Below are 25,626 nucleotides of genomic sequence, written 5' to 3' on the forward strand. Positions count from 1 at the left end.
GTTCTGAAGGCAAAAGGGGGTCCAACCCGTTACTAGCATGGGGTACCTAATAAAGTGGCCGGTGAGTGTATATGTTTGTTTTTTCTTCTTCAGGGTGCATTTTTGGACTGATGCGATTTATAGTCCGGAGAATATGGTAATCTGGTCAAGTCACAGATTAATTTGAAAGTAAATGTGTCATTAAATGTAGCTGTCTAAGGCTAGTTAACCTCTGGTGGGAACTTCAGCAGGCCTGTCAGGAGGTTAAGTCGGCCTCTGTGAGGCATGCCGATGACAATGTCAGTGACTCCGCTGTGGGCCAACTGGAAGAAAAGCTCGTAGAAGAAGGCCATCATGCTCTCTGCTCCTTCTCCTCCATAACGTTTCACGGTAGCAAACTTGGTGGCCAAAAAGTGGTCAAATTCCTGGTGAAAGGTGGTGAAAGAAAAAGTAAAGAAACAGATGGATTAAAAATACAGGATATTACAAAAAAAACATGTGATAAGATTTGTCAAATAATACAGTACATTTTCTTTCTTCTTGGCCCTACCTGAGATTCCAGCATAATCTTGGCCAGCTGCCTCCTCTCCTCCAGGGAAAATTTCTTTTTCCTGAGTTCCTCAAAGCGGTCAGCAAACCACTCCCTCTCGTCGAGGCTGCTCAGCTGGCTGGTCTCCACTGACAGGTGACCACAGTAGGCTTCTTCCAGGTAGGCCTGAACCTCTTCCACTGAAGCCTGTGCTTTGCCAAAGTGCCGTAGACCTGCAGAAGCACATTGAATGTGTCGTGATAATACCGACAAGTGAACCGAGGGGAGCGCTGTCTATTTTTAAGTTTCACTCCTCAGGACTGAGAGCACCACAGTTGTTATTCTAATCATGTCTAATCAAGGACTAATCTGTACATGGTGTAACTGGTGAATGCAATTAACTACCTGAGTTTTTTACATTTTTTATTTCAACCACAGCTGAAAGGTAAAAACCATTATCCAACCATTTCCAACCTTAGGTCTATAAAACAATAAAATGTACACTTAACAAAAAAATATATCATAGTACTTTGTATGGCACTTCACCAAATACTCAGATAAAATTTTACATTAGAAAATATAGAAGAATAAACCGTTTTAGAAGGTTTACCAGGTTTTTGTAAATTTGTTCTTTCAGAGTTACATTTTCACTCGGCAACAGGCCTACATTACAATTAACTAATGTACCTAAGTAAATGTATTCAGGTATTAAAATGAAATACAATTCTGACATTCTTGTACATTACTTGATTACTTTAATATAATGCTACTTTAAACTTATCCTCCACTACTCTTAAGGAAATATTGTACTTTTTACTCCACTACATTTATTGGACACGTGTATTATTTTGCATACAAATGATAAAATATGATACATTGTAATATCCGCCAAACTTTCTATAAAATAGTTAAAGTTAGTTCCTTCTGGACCAGCAGTATTATGCTACTTATACAAGATTGCATCAGTAATATTAAACAAAGCTCAGAGCTTTTGAAACTTTATTTTGGTGATACTTGCAAATTTCTACTAACACATCACTATGGTTTTGAATACATACATTGCACTTTTATGGGAATATTTTACATTGTTGTATTAAAGGATCTAAACTAAACTAAAACTACCACAATCAATGAATCACTATCAGTGAAGTTTACCCTGCAAAGCATAAGAAAATGTGAATAAATATAATAATGACATAATGTTGCATGTATACAAATAATAAAACAAGGTTTCAAGGAGGAGATATTGTCATTGTCCCAACTTCTGCATGCTTTCTGTAGGTCTCCATCCACAGCTGTTGTGTAACACAGTAACAGTTACCTGAGGTGTTGAGTGGTCCTGTGATGGTGCCAGTCAGCATGTTTATCTCCGGGACGCTGTGGGTAACAGGCTTTTGGGGTAGTAAGGGGTTAATTTTAGCAGCCTTGTGTCCATGTGCTCTGTATGCCTCCACCAGACGGGCAAGACCATGATCTGCAAGACAACAGGCCGCTGTCAGCATGGGTTAGGGTTACTTTAGGTAATCCTTTTCCGAAACACACTTCAGTGTCAGCCACCTGGTGTAATGTCATCTTCGGCTAACGTTAATTGCAACAACCATATTTATAAATCAACACCGAGCAGCTAAGTGACAATTACATTGGAATAATATTTTACACAAAGAAGACTGGAAAAAAAACTAACGTTATAAACTACAGTGAATGCACGTATGTAAGTCAGTAGCGTTACGTCAGCACCTCGTCTTCTTATCGGGTGATGTTAATTTGCGTACATAGTAAACACTGACCTTGATTCAGTGCTGCGATGCGGTCGCTTAACTTGTGGTGGCTCTCAATCAGTTTGGGTCGGTATCCGTAAACACCTCTCTCGGTGTGATAACAACAGCCGGCCACCTGCCGAGTGACACTCGGTGGCAGTTTGCTCAACGACTTTTTAAGGAAAAGTACGGCCGACATTGTTTGAAAGTGCAAAACTATAATCTTTATCTCCACACACACACCAACGGCTACAGAACGGCGGCCATACTGGCGAGAGAGCAACGCTATGGGAGGAGACGACGCATCGAAAGCCTATTGGCTAAGTTTCATGTTACGTTACACGTTTCGTTTTGTTTGATTGCTAGCTTGTAGCTAAGCTAGCAGTCACTTCAAAAACGTTATAGCTATCTATGATTGTTTTTTCTTTGCTGACGTTAACTCAAAACGCCATTTAACTGACAACCTTTGTTGTGTTTGATTGCTAACTTGTAGCCAGCAGTGAAAGAACTATTAAAAGTAGGTTCATTTTGACTGTGTCGACATTACAGAAGTCTCTCGTTAGCATCATGTTTGCTAATTGTCTCAAAGTAACGCATGCGCAACTCAAATCTGCACTCGATGTACATCGGGGAGGGCTACTTGAGGTACTTCACTCCTTCGTGTATTTCACGAATTTCAGTATGACATGTTATGCTGTAAACCGTTTAAATCTGAGCATGCGCGACTCAAATCTGCACTCGACTAACATCGGGGACAAGCGCCGTGACGTAGCACAAGTGTCAAGGTACGAGATCAGTGCTGCTTTCATGTGTTTATTGTAAATTCCAGATTCCACATTTGAACGTTGGAAAGCAGGATTTTGCTTGGTTTTGGTAAGAAATTGACAATATTCTATTTTTCTTTATGTTGCTTCTTCAATTTATAATTTTTTCTCAAATTGTCCTTTGTCTGATAGTATACAGGTGACCGTGACACATTCTAGTGAGTAACATGATGTGGATATGTCAACCCTAACTAGCCTATCAAAGATTTATTGTGAGGTAGCTCTTTGCACCACCACCATTAAATCAAAAAATGAGGAAATATCCAGATTTACAGAGCTTCAGAGACAATTTAACATCAAAACATCTGACCCTTTGCTTATTTCTGAGCTTTAAAAACGTGTTAGACGTTTATTTTCCCGCTAGGTTTAAAAAATGGAATTTAAAAGAAAGATGTTTGTGTATAAAAGAGTAAACCATCATTATTAATTTGCCTTGTGCTTCTATAATTTGCCTGTGACACAAGAGGAGAATTGTTCCAGAACAGCTTTAACTTGAATCCAAACAGAACGATTCTCATCGTTCTTGATAGAGGAAGGACACTTTTAATGTTTTGTAATTTATAGTAAATTCATCTTAATACAGGGATTTACCCATACCATAAATGTACTGTAGTCTATAGTTTTTCTGTGATATTACACAGAAATATTTTACTTTTTCTTTTTATCCAGATGTTGACCTAACATGCCCTTGTATTTTTCAATTAAACCTTTAAGGCTTCCACATAATGCCAAGATATAAAGCAAAATGTAAGACAACATGTCTCTGCTATTTTTTGGTATACTTTAGTTCATTTCACAGCATTTTTTTGCAGAAAAAGAGGTAAAGCACAAGAAGCATTAGTCATAAGTTACTTTGTATAGCTTTCTTGTGGAAGGAAAACATTCAGTTACCTTTGTCAGTCAAGTTGTTTTTAAAGGACAGGCTGCAAAGGAAAAACAGATGAGGAATTACATTTTTGCATATTTCTTCCCCCAAGAATTTAAATAGAAAATCATCATACTGTTTTTTGAAGACCCGTCTCAAAAAACAGGGTTGCTCCGAATGATAATTTCCATTATTGATGAAATATTTGGTCTATAAATATTTCTGAGACAAAGATGTACACCAAATGCAGATTTACCTTCTAAAATACCTATTTTCATGATAAAATTAAACCTTTGGTGTATACTTTCCCATGGTATAAATGTTGGTCCTCAGGTCATACTTCTGGATGAAGTCTTCTTGCCCAAACATGCCATACTGTACATTTAGTTGACAAGCAAGGTGAATAATGACCTGTACTTACAAATGTGTGCTTTGGTAATTGACATCACACAAATGTCATGTTCCCATGTAATCCCTATAAAGGACAATTTAACCTAAAAATAATGAAATTATGAAACATGTTTTTCAATTGTGTTTGAAAGCAGAACATTAATCAGTTATCCTAAACACTGGTAAGCATCAGGTTTTAACATCAGTTGTCCAGATCAAAGCTACAATTTTTATATCCAGGACGTGGATCTTGCTTAGAGGGTGAAATATACAGTAGACATGGCTCCCTTTGTCCTAGAAATATCTTTATTATACCATGTTTAACTGATATTTCTATAAGACTACTTAATCGTCATGTTTCTCTGAAAGCGCTGCATCTTTGTTTACATCTTTGTACAGCAGAGCCATCTCTAAGATACAGGGAATGTTGTCGAGTAACAGAACTACCTCATGAGGAAATGCAGCCTTACTGTAACTTAGTTTAAAACACTCCTAGAACGCTTTTTGCAAACTAATGTCAGATGCCCACAATCATGTTTTTAAAATAAAACTTGTCACAAAACTACTTGCAGTAGCTTGATAGGAATGTGATTATGTAACAAAAGGCCTACATTAACCATCATTGTGACGTCTTGATAAACCTTATATTGAAAGAGTAAATTAATAACACTAATAACTCTTAAATACAAAAGTTCTGATCAGTCAGGAATATGTATGGCTTTAAATATAAATAGCTTTTTACAGGCTGTGGGCTAAAACACACTAGAAGCCTTATTATATTTTACAATAATTCACCACATTTACAATCTGACAGGCAAATTAAAATATGCAATTATTAAGATTAGTATATGATGGAATTGTGGCATTAGAATTGGACCACCAAATCTGGGCTTTCACAACCAAAAATTTTCAGAGCGGGGTCTTCTTCCGGACCTCCCTTCACCCCCCACATGGTTGGTGGAGCTTTTCTATGGAATAGGGCTCCTGTTATTATTTACCTTATCAATTATTCAAAAGATGATTTGTCATTTTGTCTAGAAAATGCCAGAAATGGAGAAAACAGCCATAAGGATTTACAGAACTCTAGGTGACGTTTTCTAAATGTTTTTGTTCCCCCCAACAGTCGGTTTAAAGTCCAAATATATCTAACATAAAATTGTATAACACATAAGGAAGAAAATCTGCACATTTGAGAAACTGGAACCAACAAATTTGAATTTTGCTTTCAGGGTTGCACCAAATGATAATTTCCATTATTTTATTAATCATTTGGTTTATAATCATTTCTGAAAATGTTCAAGAAATTGTCTCCAAAATACTGCAGAGCCAAAGTTAACATCTTCAAAGGACTCGTTTTCTCCCCAAAAAAAACATCTGAGACCAAAATATATTTTCTTTTGTCATGACAGAATATCTTCAAATCCTTACATTTGAGGGGCTGAATTTAGTGTAATAATCATAGGTCAATTATCAAAATGATGGCCAATTCATTTGAGGACAGACTATCATTTTCAGGTCTAAAGTCAATCTGTTGATCAGCTAATCATGTAACTACTACGGAGTCTACACTCAAGGTGTTAACTGCTAATTAAACTGACAGGATTTTAGTTTTCACACAAATGTTAATTTATTTGTATAAAGACAGGGTGTTCACAGATGTATTTGAAACCCAAACTAGCTGTAGAATGGGTTTCATTTATCAAATGCCAGAGTAATTACGTATGACAACCCGCCCCCCAGCCCTTCAGACACCTGGAGGTTCACATTAAGATTTAGATAAACCTGCTCTCCTTCATCCGTTACTGCTCAAAAATAAGCAAAGAAAAGCACAACAAAGAGAAACAAGTTAGCGAGACATGAAACACTGGGGGAGGGAGGGGTGGTTTGTAAAATGTCTTTACAACACTGGACAAGCACAACACACAAAGACACACAGTCCATATTAGGGGAAATGGTTTAATTTGGAGACAGAGGCAAAGAAACACACCACACATGAACAAACATTGACCAAAAAAAGAACAGTCTTTAGGCTACACACCCCGCTATGGGAAAAAAACTGAAAACTCTACACAGGTAAAAAGCAAGGCTCAAACTAAACAGTTAACTCTTCAACTAAGACAATTCTCCACAGAAGTTGTTGAAATCCTGTTGACCATTAAACTATGTGGACAGCACAAATACTAACATGAAACTTACCACGATTTAGAAGACCCCCCCCCCCCCCCCGGAACGGAAACTAATTAACGAATAGAGAAACAGAGATTCGAGTATAATCTAAATCAGGCATCTTTTAGGGACAAAAAAACAAAACACACACACAAAAAAAAAAAAATTGCTTGACACCACCAAGAGGCCAAACTCGAGACCTGGTCAAGGCGAGGCCACATTGAGAGGCCAGACAATTCTTTTTTTTTTCCCAATATAGATTTTTTTTTTCCTTTAATTTCCAATATAAAAAGCTTCACTGGTACAAAATACATATGAACAACCAGTTGTAGAAATTGGAAAGCCTGTGCATGTCTTTTTTTTCTTTTCTTAATCCCACCCAGTTTAAAAAAAAAAAAAGATATTGACTGAAGAAAAAAAAGAAAGAAACCGGACTGTATGCATATTACAGATCACATCCAAATGCACCCACTTTGGCTTTCATCAAGACAAGATAAAACATCTATTAACTTATTGGTGGAACATGAACAAAGTCCTACCGATTATCAGACAAGGAAAAACACAGGAAAAGATTTATTTTTTCCCTCTTTTCTTTTGGATCAAGACAATATCTATAGAGATGCAAAGCTACCACACTTGTCAAAAAATAGCACTTCAGAATATGAAAACGGAACAAAAAAAGTGATTGTTAGAGCTTGAACGGGATGTGTGATGGAAGCCCCTGAAGTGAGTCAAGTTCCTGTTAGAACCGCTGTGGACTGTACATTGTGCTTTTTTATTCATTCACAGCAACACTTTACCATACACTGCATACTAACCACAGATCTGCAACCATTTCAGTGTTTGACACACATTTTTATCATTTCAAGAGCTTAACATGGCATTCAAGCCGTTTTTTGTTAACTTGACTTTAAGATCATTTTTTTACTTAGATTTTCCCGACACATCTGGTCACCCATCGTTTTTATGTAAAGTGTTACAATACACGTGTTGACACTCACTAAGAAAGAGGTTTAAACTTCAAATGTATAGGGAAGTTTATTGTTTATCTAGAATTTCTTTTAACCAACTGTTCAAATTGAGTACATCACAACACACATTTACCAATAACTCAACACACAAGAGGGGGGAGTGGGGGAAGGGGAGACACGAGCAGGTGACGAGTTTTTGATTACACTGGCATAAATAGACAAAAAAGGCGAACTGCAGCAATCTCTAAACCAAGGCCTGATAAGGATGTGTAGGCAGTTTCTAGACGTATATATGGCACTTTGAATATTGTATTGCATTTGGATAGAAAAAACACTGTAAAAAGCACATGCCCATATTAAAAAGTTAAATCAGTGGTACCTTAAATTTGGAGATTATAATCACACACACACCATTCTGCAAAAGTGATTAGCTCCCACAATTGTGCTTAATGTTTCCTTACAAAACCACAACACTTTCCTCGAGCACTTTCAGTTTCAAATTTGGTACCATTATATATATTTCTTTTGGAATATTTATGTATTTTGAGAAAAGAAAAATCCAAACCGAAAAGGTCAAATGGTGAATAATTGTGCATTTTTGTTGTAATCTTGTGCGAGTGTCTAGTTTCACACACAAAAAAAGCCCCTGAGTTGACAACTTTTTAGCGCCACCAGGTACGCAGTTTTAGGGAACCCTTCTTTGGGAGTGAAGTGGTTATTTTACCAGGGTTGTCTCAACGTGTAGTACAACAGACAAAATACCACCCCCCGAACTAAATGTAAACTTTGTGTTGAAAAAATGGAATGTATTTGTAAACCAACACTATTTGTGGTGGATTTAGTATTGATGTGCTGTGCATCGTGTACGACTGAAATATGATACTGGAAGTCACTAAAAAGAACAATCGGCAAAAGTAAAAAAGCAAGAGTGTATGTGTGTCTATAAAATGTGCAGAGATTGTGTGTTGTGTCCAAGTGATCTCTTCTTCAGGGGCTCCCACATTTGCAACCACAAAGTGTTGTGTGTGTGTGTGTGTGTGTGTATAAAGTAAACTAGGTAATATTACAGGGAAAAAAAATGTGTAAATTCAAAAACACTGAGTTTGACACATGGGCACTTTAACATCAAATTAGAACAAAAAGACATTGTCTGGCATCTGTATGATTAACAGACATTGTAATCATCTTTCAACATGCGGCATCCAAACTAAACCAAAGTGAAACATCCATTAATTCAATTATTAATCACAAACTCACAGAAAGCCAACAAGACGTACCGTGGAAGTTGAAAACTAAATTTTTCTTTAACGCTGAAAAGAAAATTAAGTCTACATACTGTGACTCTTATGGAATTTTTTTTTATATTTTCACAGATGTTGAAATTACAATTAATGCAGAGGAATTTTTATACTTAAAGTGTTTTTAATTTACTAGAAATGAATCTCAAACGGTCACGCTGATCAAACAGATTTTAGTCCTCTTTAAAAAAAAAATGTAATACACTGAAGACTCCCCCCTCCCCCCTCCCCCCTACCACTCACACACACACACACACCCCCACACACTCAGATGACATTACAACCTAATCTACAAAAAACCCAAAGTTTTGCCTGGGTTCTGTTAGTTAAACTTCTATAGATTCAATGGTATAAAATATAGGTAATCTAAGTGTGCATTTAAACCACAGATTGTCTATTTGTGAATCAGTTCTAAAAAAGTTGACTCATGTAGGTAGTCATTTCTCTAAATAGAGCAAATGTACCTTTTATTGTGCCATCAATAGTTCAAAAAAGGTAAATACACTGAATTTTTGTAAATGAAAAGAAAATATATATTTTTAAATAGCCTTGGTGTAAATCTTCACACTGCCCGCAAAGTGTACTAGAGATCATTACAGAGCACTGAGAGGGGTTTTACTGGTCAGACTTTCAAAAGTGTTGAAAAGTGGTCTGTAGCATTTGCTTTTTATTTTCCTTTTTTTTTTTTTTAAAGAAGCCAACATATTGCTAATGGCACCAAATAGCACAGCCATGTGCCAATCCCTGTATTCAACTTTCAAGTGAATTTTACTGAGAGAGGTAAAAAGAAACAAAAAAAAACAAAGCAAAATTAAAAATACGAAATCCCACAGGTTGGTTTTTAAAACAGTCGCAAAAAAGGAAAAACATTCGAAAAAAGTTCTTAAATGAATGCACGCAGGCAATTTTTCACATTGATTTGCTTGACCTCTCTCCCACTTGTCACATTTCTATACAGAAAAAAACTTGACAAAATGAATATACATGCAGAAAAATCAGGTTGAGCTAAGGTCAAGGGTCAGTGGGTGGCCAGGTATTGGTCAGGCGAGCTTAGAGAGACATCACAGACAATGGTGGGATGATGAGGCCAGGAGTTTGGCTTGGCTTTCAACATCATGAAGACATGCTAGGCTAATGATGAGCAAACAGGCATGGAGATTTGTTCTAAAAAAGGAACAAAAACACAAAAGGAAGAGAGAGAGCGAGAGAGAGAGAGAGAGAGAGAAGACAAAGAGGAGAGAAGAGAAAGTTAGGGGCACAGCACAAGAATCGTTTAGCCATGAGGCACAAAAAACAACAAAAACAATGCCAACCACCACATACGTTAAGGACAGTGCAGTAAACATCCCCCATCCTCTCCTGACACACAAAAACAATACACAGAGTTAAGCAAGTGACACCACCAGGACATATGGCAGAAAGGCCAACATGCTGTATACTTGGCACCAGTAGAGATCCATCTAGAGCCAGTCTCCCTAGGAGGAGACTTGGAGGATGGATGGAATGACTGGAAGAGGTTGTTAATAGAGAAAATAGAGGTAGCCTAGCTTAACATGGCTTAGATATGAGAGAAAAAGAGTGGGAGACAGAAGAGGGAAAGGAGGAGGGGGGGGGGGGGGGGAGCAATGATCTAAGAATTTAGAGTGAAAAAGATTTTCACATTAAGAATGACAAACAAACGTGACAGACTAAATGTAAAAAGCCAAAGACAGGTTGAAGCTCTGGGACTAGGTGGCCTGGCTTCAGACCGTCTGAAAAATAACTGATCCTTAGTCAACCTGTCTAGCTTGACCTGAAGGCAATGAAATGGCGCACACCTGATGGTCTCCCCTAACTACAGTGACACAAAATACCTCCAGTGAACACTGACTCCAGTGATAGTCATAAATAATCATGTACATTAAAATATTTACTCCCACTCAAATTACATGATAAAACCGCAGGAATGCCATACAGTAAAATGTGGAAAGATTTTTTTTTTTTTTTTTTTTTAATTTAAATAGGAGTAGAGTGAGTCTCCCTCCTGTGGTGGGCTCCTTCCCCCCTGCCCCATTGAGTCTCTGCTATGATGACCATGGCTGGAGGGTGAACTTACCCTAGCAGTGCTAGTATTAGAGCTGGGGTGGGGGGGGAGGCCCCAGGGCTAGGATCAGTAGGGTTTGCTGTCGTTCTTGGATCGCTTCAGCTGAACCTTCAGCCTCTTCATTCCGATCTGGAAACCATTCATGGCCTGGATGGCAGCTTGCGCGGACACAGGATTGTCATAGCTGACAAACCCTAATAACAAAAAGGTGGAGGGCACATGTTACTTACATACATACATACATACATACTTACATATTTAACACCTTGTTTGAACTCTAACACACCCCCTTCACATTTAAAAACTATTATATCTTAAGACCGGGGCCAGAAACAAATTTATAATTAAAACTTATAATTTATTAACTAAAAACTGTATTTAGTGCTCTAAATATGAGTAAACTAACTCTTGAAAGACAATATTTTATGGTAAATTTAAGTTGCATAATTTGGGTTACATGATAATCTCACTACTTGCTAAATAGTAACTCAAACATTAAATGCATAGAATAAATTGATGGCTACTTTTTGGAAAAAACTGGTTATGTCATCTATCAAGCAGTAACACATTTCACTGGTTACAGCTTAAATGTTTTTACAAAATACTACAACGGTATTAAATGATGGCATATAATTGAAAAGCATTAAAGCTGCAAAGAAAAGATGTATTATAGAATACTGTTGGGAAGGTTTAATGCCTTAAAATGAGCATGATTAATAAGGAGAAAGGACTCATGTCACGGGTTTGAAATAACTGAAGACATAACTTAAGAACCCTAATATCCACCACACTACCTAGCACGTCCATCGATTACACAATACAAGAAGGCTATAGGGCCCAGTGGTGCAAACAGACTTACCAAAGCACTTGCTCAGATTGGTCTGCTTGTCAATGAAGACTTTGGCAGAAACCACATTTCCAAAAGGCATAAACATCTGCAGCAGATCCTGGTCCCCAAACTCCTGGGGCAGGTGGTAGATGAAAAGGTTGGCGCCCTCTGGCCCTACTCCATTTAATAAGAAAAACGGACAAGACTTAAGTTAGAAACGTATTAAGATGCACCCGCAGTCAATTAATCAATCCTCAATTTGATGTTATTTAACAAAAGTGATAATGCTCACCTTCCTTCTGGCCGCCAGCAATGCTCTGCTGGAGGAGAGACTGGCCATAGAGGGAGGGCAGGGCGGAGGCGGTGTACTGCTGCATCCCTGAGTAGGCCTGGGTCAGAGCGTCCATGGAGCTGGCTGCTGATCCGTTGGCCATGGAGCCTCCCAGGCCTCCATTCATGGCCCCCATACCTGGAAAACAGAAACAAATAGGTTGTACACTCATAACACATTTTGTGGCTTACAGAAAATTGAGGAATTACAGTTTTTTTGCCACCACAGAAAAACAGCTCTGCAACATATTCTACCTAAGTGTTAATTCCATTCATGCATTTATTACTGAGGTCAAGGTTATTGGTGGGGTTGTTATTCTGGGTTGCATTATATTAAAATGTGTTACTAACATTGTTTCTCCCTCATATTTGTAAATGGGGACGGGCAAAACACCTGTCAATATCATGAAGTCCTGTCCAACACCACGGCAAATTACAACCTTAATAAATATAGCCGCAAGCGTCGATTCGCGGGTTCAAACCTTTTTTCTCAATAGTGACTTCAATGTAATTTCAAACATGTGGTCCAACGTCGTTATGAAACATATCTTGCGAGCTTTGTAACGATTAGACAAACAGTGCACTTTGTTTAAAATGCCTACAACTAATTTTTCCAAAACATTTATTTTAAATTCAGTGTGATATGTAGCTCCGTCCAGCTCATGGCAAAAACAGATGACCAACATGAAAACCATTAATAATAATTCCAAGCTTAAACCTTGATTTGCCTCATTCCGCGTCCAGTTCTTGTGAATTTAAAGCACCCAGTAGTGTTCAATTTGAATGAGACCTGGTGTGTATGTGTGAGGTCATTATGTAGACATTTCCCGGAAGTTTTGTGTTGATTAGACAAACATTTAGTCATTTCTAGCCTGATTTGTACTATATTACCTGCAGTTTGTTTGCATTTATAGCGCCCCTGGTGTTCAATTTGAATGAAACTTTCAGGGCGTGGTTCAGGTACTTATGAGAACATTCTGAAAGATTGGTGATGTTTGGACAATGAATATGGGATTTATAGTAAAATGTGTGTAATCTTACTCCCCTATCTTTCACTCGTAGCACCTCCTAGTGCTATATGTATTTAAAACTGTCTGAGTATATGAGGGGCACTTATCTAAACATACCCTGTGAGTTTTGTGATGATTGGCCTTACGGTTGCTGATTTGTGTTCATTTATGTCCAGAGCCACGCCCATTTTGAAGTTCACTGGTAACTTCAAAAGTAATCGTGATATGAACATGCTTTATACAACTTTTAAAAAGATTGATCCATTGATCATTCACTGAAAATTTGGTGGCAATCGGAGCTACGCTGTAGGAGGACATCTCAAAATTGTTTTTCTCAAAAAATTAAAAAATGGCTGAAAGATTTTCTAGGCGGACCTTAATGGTCCTTAAGGATTTTTTGTCGAGCACATTATAACCTGCACCTGTGTGAGAAATTTTCAGTCAATCAGACTTACTGTGTGGGGGACATGGCCTTTCAAACTTTGCATTTTAAAGCCTTAATTACAGCACCCACATGTGGCAGATTGAGTTCATATGTCTATAGAAGCACATGATCATTTCCAGTTATCCCCGAATTCCAGCTTACAGCAATTTGAGCCGTTGCTGCAGACAACAAATAACTAAAACAGACAAACGTTGAACCCTAAACATGGTTGAATAAATACCTCTCAAAATGTTTCATTATCTTTGTGAACAGGTAGAATTTATGACTATTGATTTACATTATGTTTCACAAATGTACCAAATAAAGTGGGTTATCTTGAACATGAAGCAGCAAGAACAGCAAACCAAAACAGTAAGGTTTTTAAATCTTGATGCTCCCTAATCCCAACTATTTCCCAATGTAGCATTGAAATAAGTGGAAGTGTTAGCTTTTATCCAGCTATTAAAAACAGACACTTACCACTGATGCTGTTGGTAAGAGCGTTGAGGTTGAGGCCCATAGAGCTGCCAGTGAGACCCTGCAGCGTGCCCAGAGATGCCAAGGTGTTCATGGCAGCACCCGCGCTGGACGCTGCTGTTGAACCGACTGTTACAAGACACAAAATAAATAAATAAATATACATATGAATACACACACACACACACACACACACACACACACACACACACACAGTATATGTAATAGAAGCAAAGTTACCACAGGGATGACTAGCACATGTTCACCTCACCTCATATCCCTCTATACTCTATGTCTGGCATCTTTGCCACAAATTGTTATGATTACGGGAGGATGACACAGCAGTGAGAGGGCAGTTAAAAATCTGTCTCTTAAAGCGGAGAGGGCCTTACCGTAGCAGCAATATGCAAAACTCAGACAGATGGAGCTAATGCATATTTACACAGAAGAAAGGAAATGGGGGCTCTCATAAAATTTTATATGTGGCTGATTAACTCTCATAAAATAATGGAGGAATGGCTGGGGGCCATTAGGCAAATAGTGGAAGGAGGTTTGCAGAGCAGTAGGTTGATAGGATCACAGCAGCATGAGGGCTAACTGTGAACATGTATGTTCATCTCAGTGGTTGAGGGATTTTTATTTACACTTAAGATCTAACCGTTATGTCTGAAGATAAACTGTAATAATAGACACGTAAATTTAGCAAACAAGGTCAAAAACTCAGCAAGCAAAACACATCCATAAACAAGTACTCTAAAAATAACCATGAACAGGGTTTGACTCGCACTAGGTGCTTATTACTGTATACACAGTACATGCCAATACTACCGCTCATGTTGGTTTTAGTTTTAGTTATTACCTGGACTGGCCAGGGCTCCCAGGGCTGCACTGTTTGCAGACATGGTGCTGGTGGAGTTCGGGCTGCCAGAGCTCTGGGCTGCAGCTGCAGCGGCAGCTAATGTGGCCAAATTCTGCAGCTGAAGGGGGTTCATGCCTGCTGCGAGAACGAAGAAACAGAGGTGACTTCCAAAGCTACGCTAAAGTTCTCGCAGACACGCACCTTTCTAAAAAAAAATCTAAAAAGCCTTCGGAGGGAACAAACTTCTCTAGAATCAAGCATAGAGAGTATGGCTCTACGGTTTATGATAGGTTGTGATTTTGGGACTGTCTATTACTACTGTTACTATTTTATACTGACTGGACACAACGTGGTTTTCTTGTAATACTTCTTGCAGTTTTACATTCACTCTTGTTGGTCAGCTTACCATCTAACCCATCCATAGAGACTTATCTTTGTCATTTTTTTTTATATAATAATCAAGCCATTGCATTTGGTCACTTTGGAATAACTGTACCAGATACATTCCAAATATGTTTATTTTAATTTTCCCACTGGTTTCAAAGTTGTATTAAATTGTACTTTATAAATACCAACGGGAAATGCAGTACTGGTTTTAATATCTGACCGGAAATTATTTTCAACATTCAAAACCGGCCTCACTATGGTTGTTGTGTGTGCCTTTTCGGCCAGCCTCATAACCTCGAAATTCTTTCCTTCTGTGATAAAGTTCCACCATTGGTCGGAGTGAGCGTGATGTTGTCAGTGTTGGGGTTTCCCGATTGGCCATTACGATTTCAAAATGTATTGGCACGACACAGGCTTTTAACTCTGCCATCACACGTCAATCAGCTGATTAACTTCCGCAAAACAGAGACAGCAGAGAAGACATAACCAAAGTATAACAAGTAAATGTTCAGTGTAGGTTTCAGTTTGCGCATGAATAAATGCAGCAGCTCTTCAAACCAACCATTAACACTTAGGTAGAATATGGTGCAAGCTAGGTCTGATCTGTTTACAAAGTAACATTAATTACAAAATAACACTTCAGCAGTGAAAAGAAGTCCTTCAACTATCTGTCATAAATGTTTCTTTACCGTGTCATGGAATAAGATACTTTGGTACAGATGACCATGTAATATCTATATTCCCATTATAGACACTACCGCTAATTATCCCTATAATAATTTAGCCATAGTTAAGCACACTAACCATACACAGTGCAACCATATACTAGGTTTTGACCTAGTATTGTTTAATTTCATCCATTTATGGTTCTGTGCTGCATGTTTTTCTTTAAGCAGCCTGCACAGGCCTATAATAACTGATTATGAATGTGCCACTGATATGAAAGCGTAAAGTGGTTTACAGTAGTTAAAAACATCAGAACGGTTGGCTAGTTCATTTATTGAGGATGACTTAAGAACAGTGGTCTTGAGATCTGAGAGGTTGAACTTACCTCCTAGCCTCTGCATATTATTGAAACTCCCTTGGTTACTGGTAGATGTGGCCTGTTGGAGCAACTGTTGAGGATAAAGAAACAAAGACTGAATTCAACAATCAAATGGGGGGGGGCACACTATTAGGTCTTAAGTCATAAACCGTATAATCACAGTTGCTCGTTTTGATGAATTTCAGAACAGACATTTCAAGGGTTGCCATTATACAGTGAATGTGACACATGGATTGCATAATGCAAATCAAGGTCTGTCTGCTTCAGTCCAGGACGAGGTCGTAATGCACCTGGAGCTGTTTGGTAACTGCCAAAAACGCCAAAAGAATAACGTATTTATTTTTGTTATTTAAAATACTAATAGTTGCACTTTTGATAAGGACACATCTTCATTTAAATAAAAAAAATTCATTTCTTTCCTAAAAAAATAAGGGTAGGGAAATTGTATCTAGAACTTAAAATCGTGAATCAGATCAAATCGTAAGTTTAGTGTATTTTTTACATCAGTATATACAATTATAGGTAATCTTTGCAATTAACCCGCGGTTCACATGCATCCCGAATCTTGAATGTTGATCTGTACAGACCGTGGTCCGTTACACCCCTAGTAGTTATATTGTGAGGTGTTAAGTTTTGTTTGAACAGACCAAGCAGTCGCAACAAACACTGAAAAAAGGCCAGATATTTTTTTCCAGGCATATCTTATGTTGAATGATAGTGGGCAAACAAAACAGAATCACCTAACACTGTTTGTTAAACAGGGACTGGATGGAAATGCAGCGGCCATTTTGTTTACCAACTCCCTTGTAAGCAAAAAATGTTAAATATTAAAAGGTTATCAAAAACATTAGCTTAGTATGGGGCTAGTACATAAAATCACTGTGATGGTTCAGAACGCAAATAAATTAAAGGTTTACACATTGAATTGATTCTCTTCGGCTCAGAGTAGAATATCTTGTTTCATTTAGTTTGTGTTCTGACTGAAGGACACATGGCATGTGACCGGCATGTGCTTACTCTGATTTGGAGCCAATGAGCATGTGACTTAAACATGGACATAACATGAGCAGCTGACTTTTTTCTGGACGGAAAACTAGAGATATTGAGGTTAATGCATGCACATTAAATAGTGACAGGCAAAAACAGATTGAACTGACTGAGCTGCTCTTACCATCTATCCAAATATTACATACGGTTTGATTTAAGGGAAATAGAAGGAGGTTGTAGTATCGAAAGCAAACATGACATCTACCATTAGGGTTGGGTATCGTTTCATAGCAACTATATGACCTCCCGGTAACGCTAACACACTAATACAGCCCCGTAGAGAAAAGTTTTTAAAAGAGAATTCCGGTCGATTTCAACATGTAGCTCTGTTTTTGTTTTTTTCTCAATGTGTAGTGCTGTCAGTAGCGAGACAGTTGAAAACAACTAGTGCAGTCTACACCGTGTTATCCTCCTGCTAGACTTAAATGTTGTGTTAATTCAGCTACTGCACATACCTCTTTCATTTCCTGTTTCCGGTGAAGTCCACACTAGTCGATTAACAATTTTTACGCCTTTCTGTCATATCTACTGCAGTCAAATTCGCTTTGTTCACTTGGAAGGAATCACTGCACATGGCTAGGCAATCCTAATGACATTTTGAGCATGTTTAGAGGCTAAAAACATGTTTAAAACTTGCCCTGTTTAAGCCTGTTGGGTGCAAAATCAAGCAGGAGGATAACTCGGTGTAAGCAGCACCGATTGTTTTCATTTGTCTCGCTACTGACAGCACTACAAATTAAGAAAAAAAAAAAAAAACATGTTGAAATTGACCAGAATTCTCCTTTAAAAGCAGATGTGGCAAAAACACTGGCCCTTTTGTCCGAAGCGGCCACTAGAATCACGACAAACTGAAAGTCACCACTAGCGAAATGTAGTTATAAATTGAAAGCCTTTTAAAAATATTTATTGTACATTCTGAAACTGAAACACATGAATACGGGAATAACTGTATAGCTCTAGAGTGGAGTGTGTTTGGACAACACTTACTGCCAGGTACTGTGGTGTGAGGGTCCCCAGCCCGGCCAAGTTTCCCCAGGTGGAGGCGCTGTTGAGCTGCTGGATCTGCTGCACCAGCTGTTGCTGCAGGCGCCGCTGCTCCTTATCTCTCTGTGTGTCGGCAAACTTCACCACTAAAGGTGAGGAACAGCCCTGAAGCAGTGAAGTGGTCAGAGATGTTAGACTGCTTCAGAAGTTCACAGAATAATTCAGTTTATTCATCAATGCAAGAACACAGTGATCACGCTGAATTTCTTAAAAGGGGTTTCTATGCATGTTGCAAAGCTAACACATCTGCCATGCGTAGCTGAGCTCGGCCACATTCCAAAAAGGGGTTACAGGACAATGCTGCAGACAGTGAATCTTTTGAGGAGCTGAATTGAGTCCACAGACAAGCAGACAACAAATGGAGACAAAACTTAGAAAACAGACATTCAAACGAGGATATGTCAGCAGACAGTAACAAGAAGAATTCATAACAATACATACAATCTCACAGACAGACAGTCCCACATTGTTCAGACAGACTCATGGACACGAGGCATGCGATGCAAAAGTATTCTGAGAGTTGAGAGCCAGACAGGGACCAGGCTGCACAGGGAAGATGGCTTCTGCACCAAAAGCACCTCCCATGGCAGCTGAGAATTGGGGAGGTTGTGATATGCGGGGCAATAGGTAACAGCACCAGCGAGGCCTGCATTTAATCTGGTAGGAGCAGTGTTATGTTTCGTTGGGCTCCTAATTAGACTTGGTCTCCTGCTTCACTGGGGAGCCTCTGACCTGCTAGCTGTCAAATTTCTGTTGCTCTACTTCCTCAAAGAAACCATTGGCTTCAATATGACATGGACCCAGTTTTTGAAGAAACTTAACAGTAGCTACTCCAGTCTGGGTTAATTCTTGTTAACTATTGATGGTGTGAGCTCTTTTTCCTGTGGTCCAAAACATAGATGTATTATGACAGATTCTAATGGCTAGGCTCTAGAATATTCTCAGAATGAATTAATGGGATACATTTTGTTCAGGCCAAAATTACAAAAGGCAGCAATTCTCGTAGTGTCCAGTTAGCCCCAGATACAGCAGCTATGTGAGACGCAATCTTTCAAGTTTTATTCAATTATTTTGCAGACGACAATGTCATTTTGTAATAAGCAAGAGTGTTGTGGAAATGGCTCATGCTCTATGATAAATGGACGCCGACAGGGTCTTCATCTTTCCAACACAAGGTGGCAGCAGAATGTATGAGGGGGGAATGGGGGAAATGAGAAATAGGTGCTAAGGGGTACAGTACCTCCATAGTCTGAGAGTGATGCATGGTTTTGATTGCATTCTGTGCCATTGCCCTGGTAGCAAATGTGACAAACGCACAGCCTGTAGGGGGGGAACAATAGGAGAGGGGAGGAGGGAGGGACAAGAAGAAACAAAACAAGACAAAAGGTTTGGACAACTCGTTATGAACCCCAAAAAACACATTACAGTACAAAGAATGGCAACTCCCAAGCACACAGAACCACCCTCACTGGTTAGCACACAAAGAAAGAACACAACAAGGAGAACAGTAACACATGTCACATGAGCACAGTGATTGACGGATTAAATAGTCACCCAAAGAGGCTCGACTATGTGCTGTCATGGTGAAACAGTACACATGATTACAAACACATAAAACGCACACAAATACACACTGAAAGGCTTTGATTTGCTAAAAATGGGAAATGTTTGCAAACATTTAAGGGTGTTTAGGGTCCATTTTAAATGGGGTTAAATTGTATACATTTACATAAAATAAATTCATGGCCAACTGTCTCCGCTGTGAGTTTTTATCGTATACATCAACACGAGATGCAACAACAAGCTAATTCCAGCGTTTGTAGAGTGTGACAAAGGAGGAGCTGAGCCGCCTGCCAGCTGAGCCCACAAACACCAGCAGCCAGCGGTTGCCAAGGCGACGGGCCATTGTGCCGGACAGCGAGTGCAGTGGCCCTTCGCTGCGAGACGTGGAGTTTAACAGTGAGGGCAGGACAGACTATGGGGATGGATAGGGTGCCACTGAAAGGTGAATAGCACTTGATTATGGGGGTGGGGAGGTTAAAATGAATAAGTAGGGAGGGGCCTGTATTAATACTTGTGAATCTGTACTCCGCTACGCTGAGGGTGGCGGCTGTGACGCGAAGAACACTGCCTACGCTTAATGCACACCTACCTCTGCTCTGACCATCTGGTCCCCGGAGAATTCGGCACTCTTCCATCTGTCCGAAAGATGCGAACATCATTCTGATCTCGTTCTCGCCGTATTTCTTTGAAATCATTCCAATGAAAAGTTTCCGGTCTTCTACCGCTGCGGAGGGATAATAAAGAAAAAAGCTATTCAGACAAACAAACAATTATGGAGCAATGAAAGCGGCAGTTACATCAGGCGTAAAATTTTGCATTTTTTTCAAGCTCTCTCCTTGTCATGCTGCCACATTTTTTGCCTCTCACTCAATGTGCCCGCCTCTGGTACAAATCTCTGCAACCTGCAGCTTTGTTTTCCTCAGTGTCTACTTCTCAAAACTGATAACTATCATCCATTTGTTCTCTCCTCCAGATCCTCTGTACCTGCTCCACTCTTTTCCCCTTGGTACTTTTTAAAGCCCTTAATCCTCCTAACCCCCAACATGATATAGAAATTGAGTATTGCTGCACATTCCCTGAACTAAATTCATCTTCAGCCTTTATCTGGCATTAAACAGAGTCATAATCCAGCCCTTGTCTTCTTTTTAAATATTTTACTACATTCATATTGGCTAAATCTAAAAAGATTTTCCCTTAACAGACATCTCTGTACTCTCTCTTCCTAGTTCACTTACCACTTGTTTTCTCACTGTCAGCAGGTTTCATCTGGATAGGATGATGCATCTGGGGAAAAATAGGGTAAAGAAATGGTTAACACCGCACCTGTCACCATTATGAACTACGCATGTGATTGGCTTTGTTCATCACAAGAGTCTCATATCTTCACAAATATATCCTTCATCTTCAAGCATTCCTCTCTGCCTCTTGTTTTGTTCTCACTCAAAACACCATCATTCCTTACTACTGCCAGATTCAGGAGGAAGTGGCTATGAGTTGATGGCAGGGATCAAATTCTCCAGTATCCAATTTCACTTCTCGCTGTAGTGCAGACTTGTGATTGAACTTACTGACTCTTCGAGTCAACATCCCTAATCTTCTTTAGAACAATTTTACAGATATGGTTGACGAGCAAGCCAGTTGTGTATGGCTTTCAAATGTACAGTAAGTCTTTGTTTTTGATTATATATATTATATCATATACAAATAAAACCAGATGTGGCAAGCCTGAGCTGTCCAAAATCTAATTTGAGTAAGCCTAACATCTCTGAACAGGATGCCTTTCCTGAAGCTGTGTTCATTATGTGAGAAAGTGCTTTAGGATCTGTCATTTAATTCAATAAAAACACATTCGTCCAATGTGGCTCTCAGAACTTCAAGTGAATATATTTTTAGCACATTTTACCTGCCATGTGACATGAAAAAGAATAAATAAATCTAGCCATGAAATGCTTCAGCGGGTTGTACTTATGAAAGTGGTGGGTTTGTTTTTGACAAGCACTAAATAAAAGAAGCAGACAGATGGCCTGCTCAGTATGGGTATTGGCTAACGTCACTGACCAAGGAGAGCGAGAAACAGAACGGAGGAAAACGGGAACAGAAACGCAAACCAAACTCAGTCCCCTGCAGTCAATGCCAGTAACTGTGTGATCGGGTACTGGGATTGAGGAGCTGAGCTGTTAGACCACACTTTATTTGAAATGTCTGGCTGATTGATAGTCCTCCAGTAAAGAGAGGTAGGCCAGTTTACTCAGCCTGCTACACTCATTTATCAACCCGGTTTCAATATTTAACTGTAACCTCACTGACAGGGGCTCCATCTTCAATAGACTGTGCTATTGATTTAATCGACAGCTGGATAGGTTTGTTATTGATTGAATTGATAGGAAGGGAGTATTTTAGAACAGTGTATAGACAGGGCAGATTTGTTGGGGTTTAAGAAGCAACTGCGCTTTCCAGTTGAACGGGACCTTTTATCCCGGCAACTTTGGAAAATAAAAAATGTAGAATCAATGATTCATGAAGACAAGCATTAATAATTTGTTCCACTTTGTGCCAATTGGGTCCTGTGCTTCAGTGCATAACCTGCTGCCTGGTCAAGCACACTTTACCTGATACCTGCATGTGTATGTATGCAAGTGTGTAGGGTCACCTGGAATATCAATTCTGAGTGTTAAGAATCAGGGCAGTCCTCAGTGTGATGTTAGTGTATAGTTGGAACCAAGATATTTTTCAGGCCAGACAGGCATTCAGTGTGCCGAGAGCTCATTATCGGCCAGCACACAGCTCACAGCCTGCACCAGGGATGTTGAGGGGCTCAGCAGCTAAAAGCAGCCCATGCTGTGCTTACTCACCCCACTTAAAGTCTTTATGTTGTGCAGTGCATTCTGGGCCTCCAGTGCAGCCTTTCTTGTATAAAAAGTTACAAAACAGCATCCTGCGGAGAGAGAGAGAAACAGGGACAAACAATGGGTGGGGGGAGGAGACAACAGCATTAAAAACACAGCGCATACAAACAGTAAATGTAATGCCACGACTGCTGCAGAGCAGAAAAGAAACTAAACGGATGAGTGTATGTTTGCCGCATATCACATGTTAGAAACATGTGACAGGATATTCTTAGCGCCAATGTAGGAGCTTGCAGCGAGGACAATGGAGTAACGAGATAGGTGAAAGCTGCTGTGTGACATGGCCATAGTGACCACAGGTCATTGTCTGGAGGAACTGATGTACAGTCTGCAGGTCAACACAGCCCGGCATGCCATGGCACAGTACAAACACTTCAGAGAGTGGTGTTGCATTACATAAGAATATATATTATATATAAATAAAGGAACCATGAAAACAGCACAAAGCAACAAGAGGGAGCAGAAGTGAGAGGACGGATGAGGAATCATGGGAGGAGATGGTAGGTGGGGGAGGGGGATGAAGAAAATAAGAGCTAGGGAGAAAAAAAAGAGAAAAAAAGCCTCTCATCCTTCCGTCCCAGAAGACCGCCAGTGGCGTTCCAGCCTGTCAGTTTCACTGGGTTGGGGAAGTGGAGCACTGCAGCGTCTCTGACCTACATAGTGTGTATTATGCTGTTACTGGAGCTCCCAGGCCGCAGGGAGAGCTGTTGAACTCCAATATGCATTGAGCTGCTCTCTTCTCTCTCTCTCTCTTTCTCCCTCCCTCTCAACCAGCTGAGCTCTCTCTTTCTTTGCTGCTTAGCCCTGCCTCCAATTTACCGGAGCTAAATAAACCATCTAGAGTGCGTGATAGTTGTCAGATGATTTTTTCATGGCCTGCGGTAGACGTGGCCTAAAAACACTCAAATCTGATGGCTCCTCTGAAGATTTGTGGCCCAGTAAACAACCAAAATGGAAGTGGGATTACAGCAATTTCCACAAATAAATCAAACAAAAGCTAGATTAAGACATAAGGGGGTGAAGGGTGTATTGTCTGCCCCTACTTCTCCCAGTAGGAGTAGGACTACTGGTAAAGGAGGACAGCAGGGAAATTGCGGAGTGTGGGGGTGCTGCTGCAACATATTCACCTCACACAGGCTGAGTGAGCCAAAGAACTCTGTGATCAGGCCCGATTATCTATTAGAATACATTAACATCGCATTAACATGTCAATAGGCCATCACAGCTGACACTCCACATAGAACCGGGGAGGGCTATGCTTAAAAAAAAAAAGAAGAAGAAAAAAGGGGGGGGCGGGGGGGCTTTGAAGTCTTCAGCTTCCCAATGAACTGCACAGTGTTGGCTGTATGTTCCCGTCCCCCCTCCCCCACCCACAGCACCCTGGATATTTTCTTGTATTCCTTTGAACTAGAGGGTGACATTGGGATCAAATCCAAAGCACATGAAAATACTGTCATATCTCGATTACGTGACCAACAAAAAAAATTCGGTCCCGCAAAATCCCAGGAGAAAGACTCCCAAATCCCATCCCGCGCCCGTTTTGTTCACCATGCTGTCTAAAAAAACTGCCACTGTTGGGGACACGCACTTCCCACGGCGAGCAGGCTCGCGCGCCACCTGGACGACAACAGAGAACGAAAAAGAAGTTGTCCGTCGCCGTCTGGAGGATAACTAGCCAGTTGATATGGCGTGTGTGCGTTTGGTAATTTGCAGTCAAATCACAGAGGTTGCCTCGTGAATTTAGACTACACTATGCACCTGCAGGCCTAGGTGATTTAATTACGCAATTCCTAACAGAGATCTTCTCACACTTTGCACACATGTCTCCATCCTGCTCCCGTTGTTATATATGCTCTATTCCGTTCCTATCACATTACCAACCGTGAAATTGACTCCCGTACCGAAAAATTGGCATCCTCTACTATGAACACACTCAGGATTATTTGGTTACATTAGACGTGCGTTTATCTTTGTAAAAAAGATAAGTGTGGAACCTTGGGATCTAAATCAAGAGGTTCCTTTCTGCACATACTATGAAGATTTACACAAATATACTGCTAATCACTTAAGACATATGATTTATTTAAAAAACACAGAAGTCATGTAATAATTAACTGTTGTAGACTGACAATTGAATGTGGAAAAAAAGAAAGAGGGAGAATATAAGCACCAGAAAGGCAAGATGTCCCTCTCCAAGCAGCAGTGTTGTCAGCTTGTCTTTCACTTGTAAAAAAAAAAACAAGGGTGGAGGCAAAAAATAAGAACTGACTGCGCTAAACGGGTAAAATCCCTGTTTCACTTGGCTGAACAGACAGTCAAGATACACTCTCTCTCAGACGGTTGCCACTACAATTATACAGACTCAATCAGCGGAACAGAGGCTTATAAGGGTAAACAATGCCAATAGTTCTGGAAACGGCTCAAATAGCATGGCCGACTGTTGGCCAGAGTCCTTTAATGACGGCCAAACAGCTCCGGACCATTTGGTGCATCAGGGCCATGAAACCACTGGTAACCCAAAACAGGCTCCATTTAGACACGGGTCCAGCCTCAAACAGGGTCCCACCATATTAAAACCACAGGAGGGGATTAGTGCATTTACCCATAGTGAGTCATCCAGCCATCAAGGAAAATTAAATTTGGGTAATGTTGTAAACCTAGGACAGTTACAGCAGGAAAACAGCCGCTTACATTAGTCACCTGCAGTTAGTTACAGGAGATTGAGCACTTCCAATAGCACTTTGCTTACAGCAGGTATCCACTTTACCATCTCTTCTAATTGGAACCTAAACTGAATCGCTCAACTCAAGCACGATTTCAAAGAAGGTGTGAGCATCAGTAAA

At 39.8% G+C, this 25,626-nt stretch overlaps 2 protein-coding genes across 4 annotated transcripts in view; both read right to left on the minus strand.

Moving 5' to 3' along the window:
* Positions 1–2,569, minus strand: part of dhtkd1 (dehydrogenase E1 and transketolase domain containing 1) — a 13,899-nt gene extending 11,330 nt beyond the window's left edge. The window contains exons 1-4 of the mRNA XM_034879678.1: positions 2,296–2,569; positions 1,830–1,982; positions 530–741; positions 210–404 (exon numbers count right to left, since the gene is read on the minus strand). Of these exons, the coding sequence (XP_034735569.1) occupies positions 210–404; positions 530–741; positions 1,830–1,982; positions 2,296–2,464 (729 nt within the window). The 5' untranslated portion in view covers positions 2,465–2,569. The remainder of the gene's footprint in view (positions 1–209; positions 405–529; positions 742–1,829; positions 1,983–2,295) is intronic.
* Positions 2,570–6,286: 3,717 nt separating this feature from the next.
* The window catches only part of LOC117949430 (CUGBP Elav-like family member 2), a 34,007-nt gene continuing 14,667 nt past the window's right edge, over positions 6,287–25,626 (minus strand). For all 3 annotated transcript variants that reach the window (XM_034879719.1, XM_034879721.1, XM_034879720.1), the window contains exons 3-15: positions 22,730–22,812; positions 21,113–21,161; positions 20,467–20,601; positions 19,555–19,634; positions 18,258–18,419; positions 16,230–16,293; positions 14,792–14,929; positions 13,936–14,061; positions 11,984–12,160; positions 11,722–11,868; positions 10,875–11,056; positions 9,016–9,943; positions 6,287–8,958 (exon numbers count right to left, since the gene is read on the minus strand). In XM_034879719.1, coding sequence (XP_034735610.1) covers positions 10,929–11,056; positions 11,722–11,868; positions 11,984–12,160; positions 13,936–14,061; positions 14,792–14,929; positions 16,230–16,293; positions 18,258–18,419; positions 19,555–19,634; positions 20,467–20,601; positions 21,113–21,161; positions 22,730–22,812 — 1,289 coding nt within the window. In that variant the 3' untranslated portion in view covers positions 6,287–8,958; positions 9,016–9,943; positions 10,875–10,928. The remainder of the gene's footprint in view (positions 8,959–9,015; positions 9,944–10,874; positions 11,057–11,721; positions 11,869–11,983; positions 12,161–13,935; positions 14,062–14,791; positions 14,930–16,229; positions 16,294–18,257; positions 18,420–19,554; positions 19,635–20,466; positions 20,602–21,112; positions 21,162–22,729; positions 22,813–25,626) is intronic.

This window comes from Etheostoma cragini, chromosome 8, assembly GCF_013103735.1.
Source record: "Etheostoma cragini isolate CJK2018 chromosome 8, CSU_Ecrag_1.0, whole genome shotgun sequence".
Lineage (NCBI taxonomy): Eukaryota > Metazoa > Chordata > Actinopteri > Perciformes > Percidae > Etheostoma > Etheostoma cragini.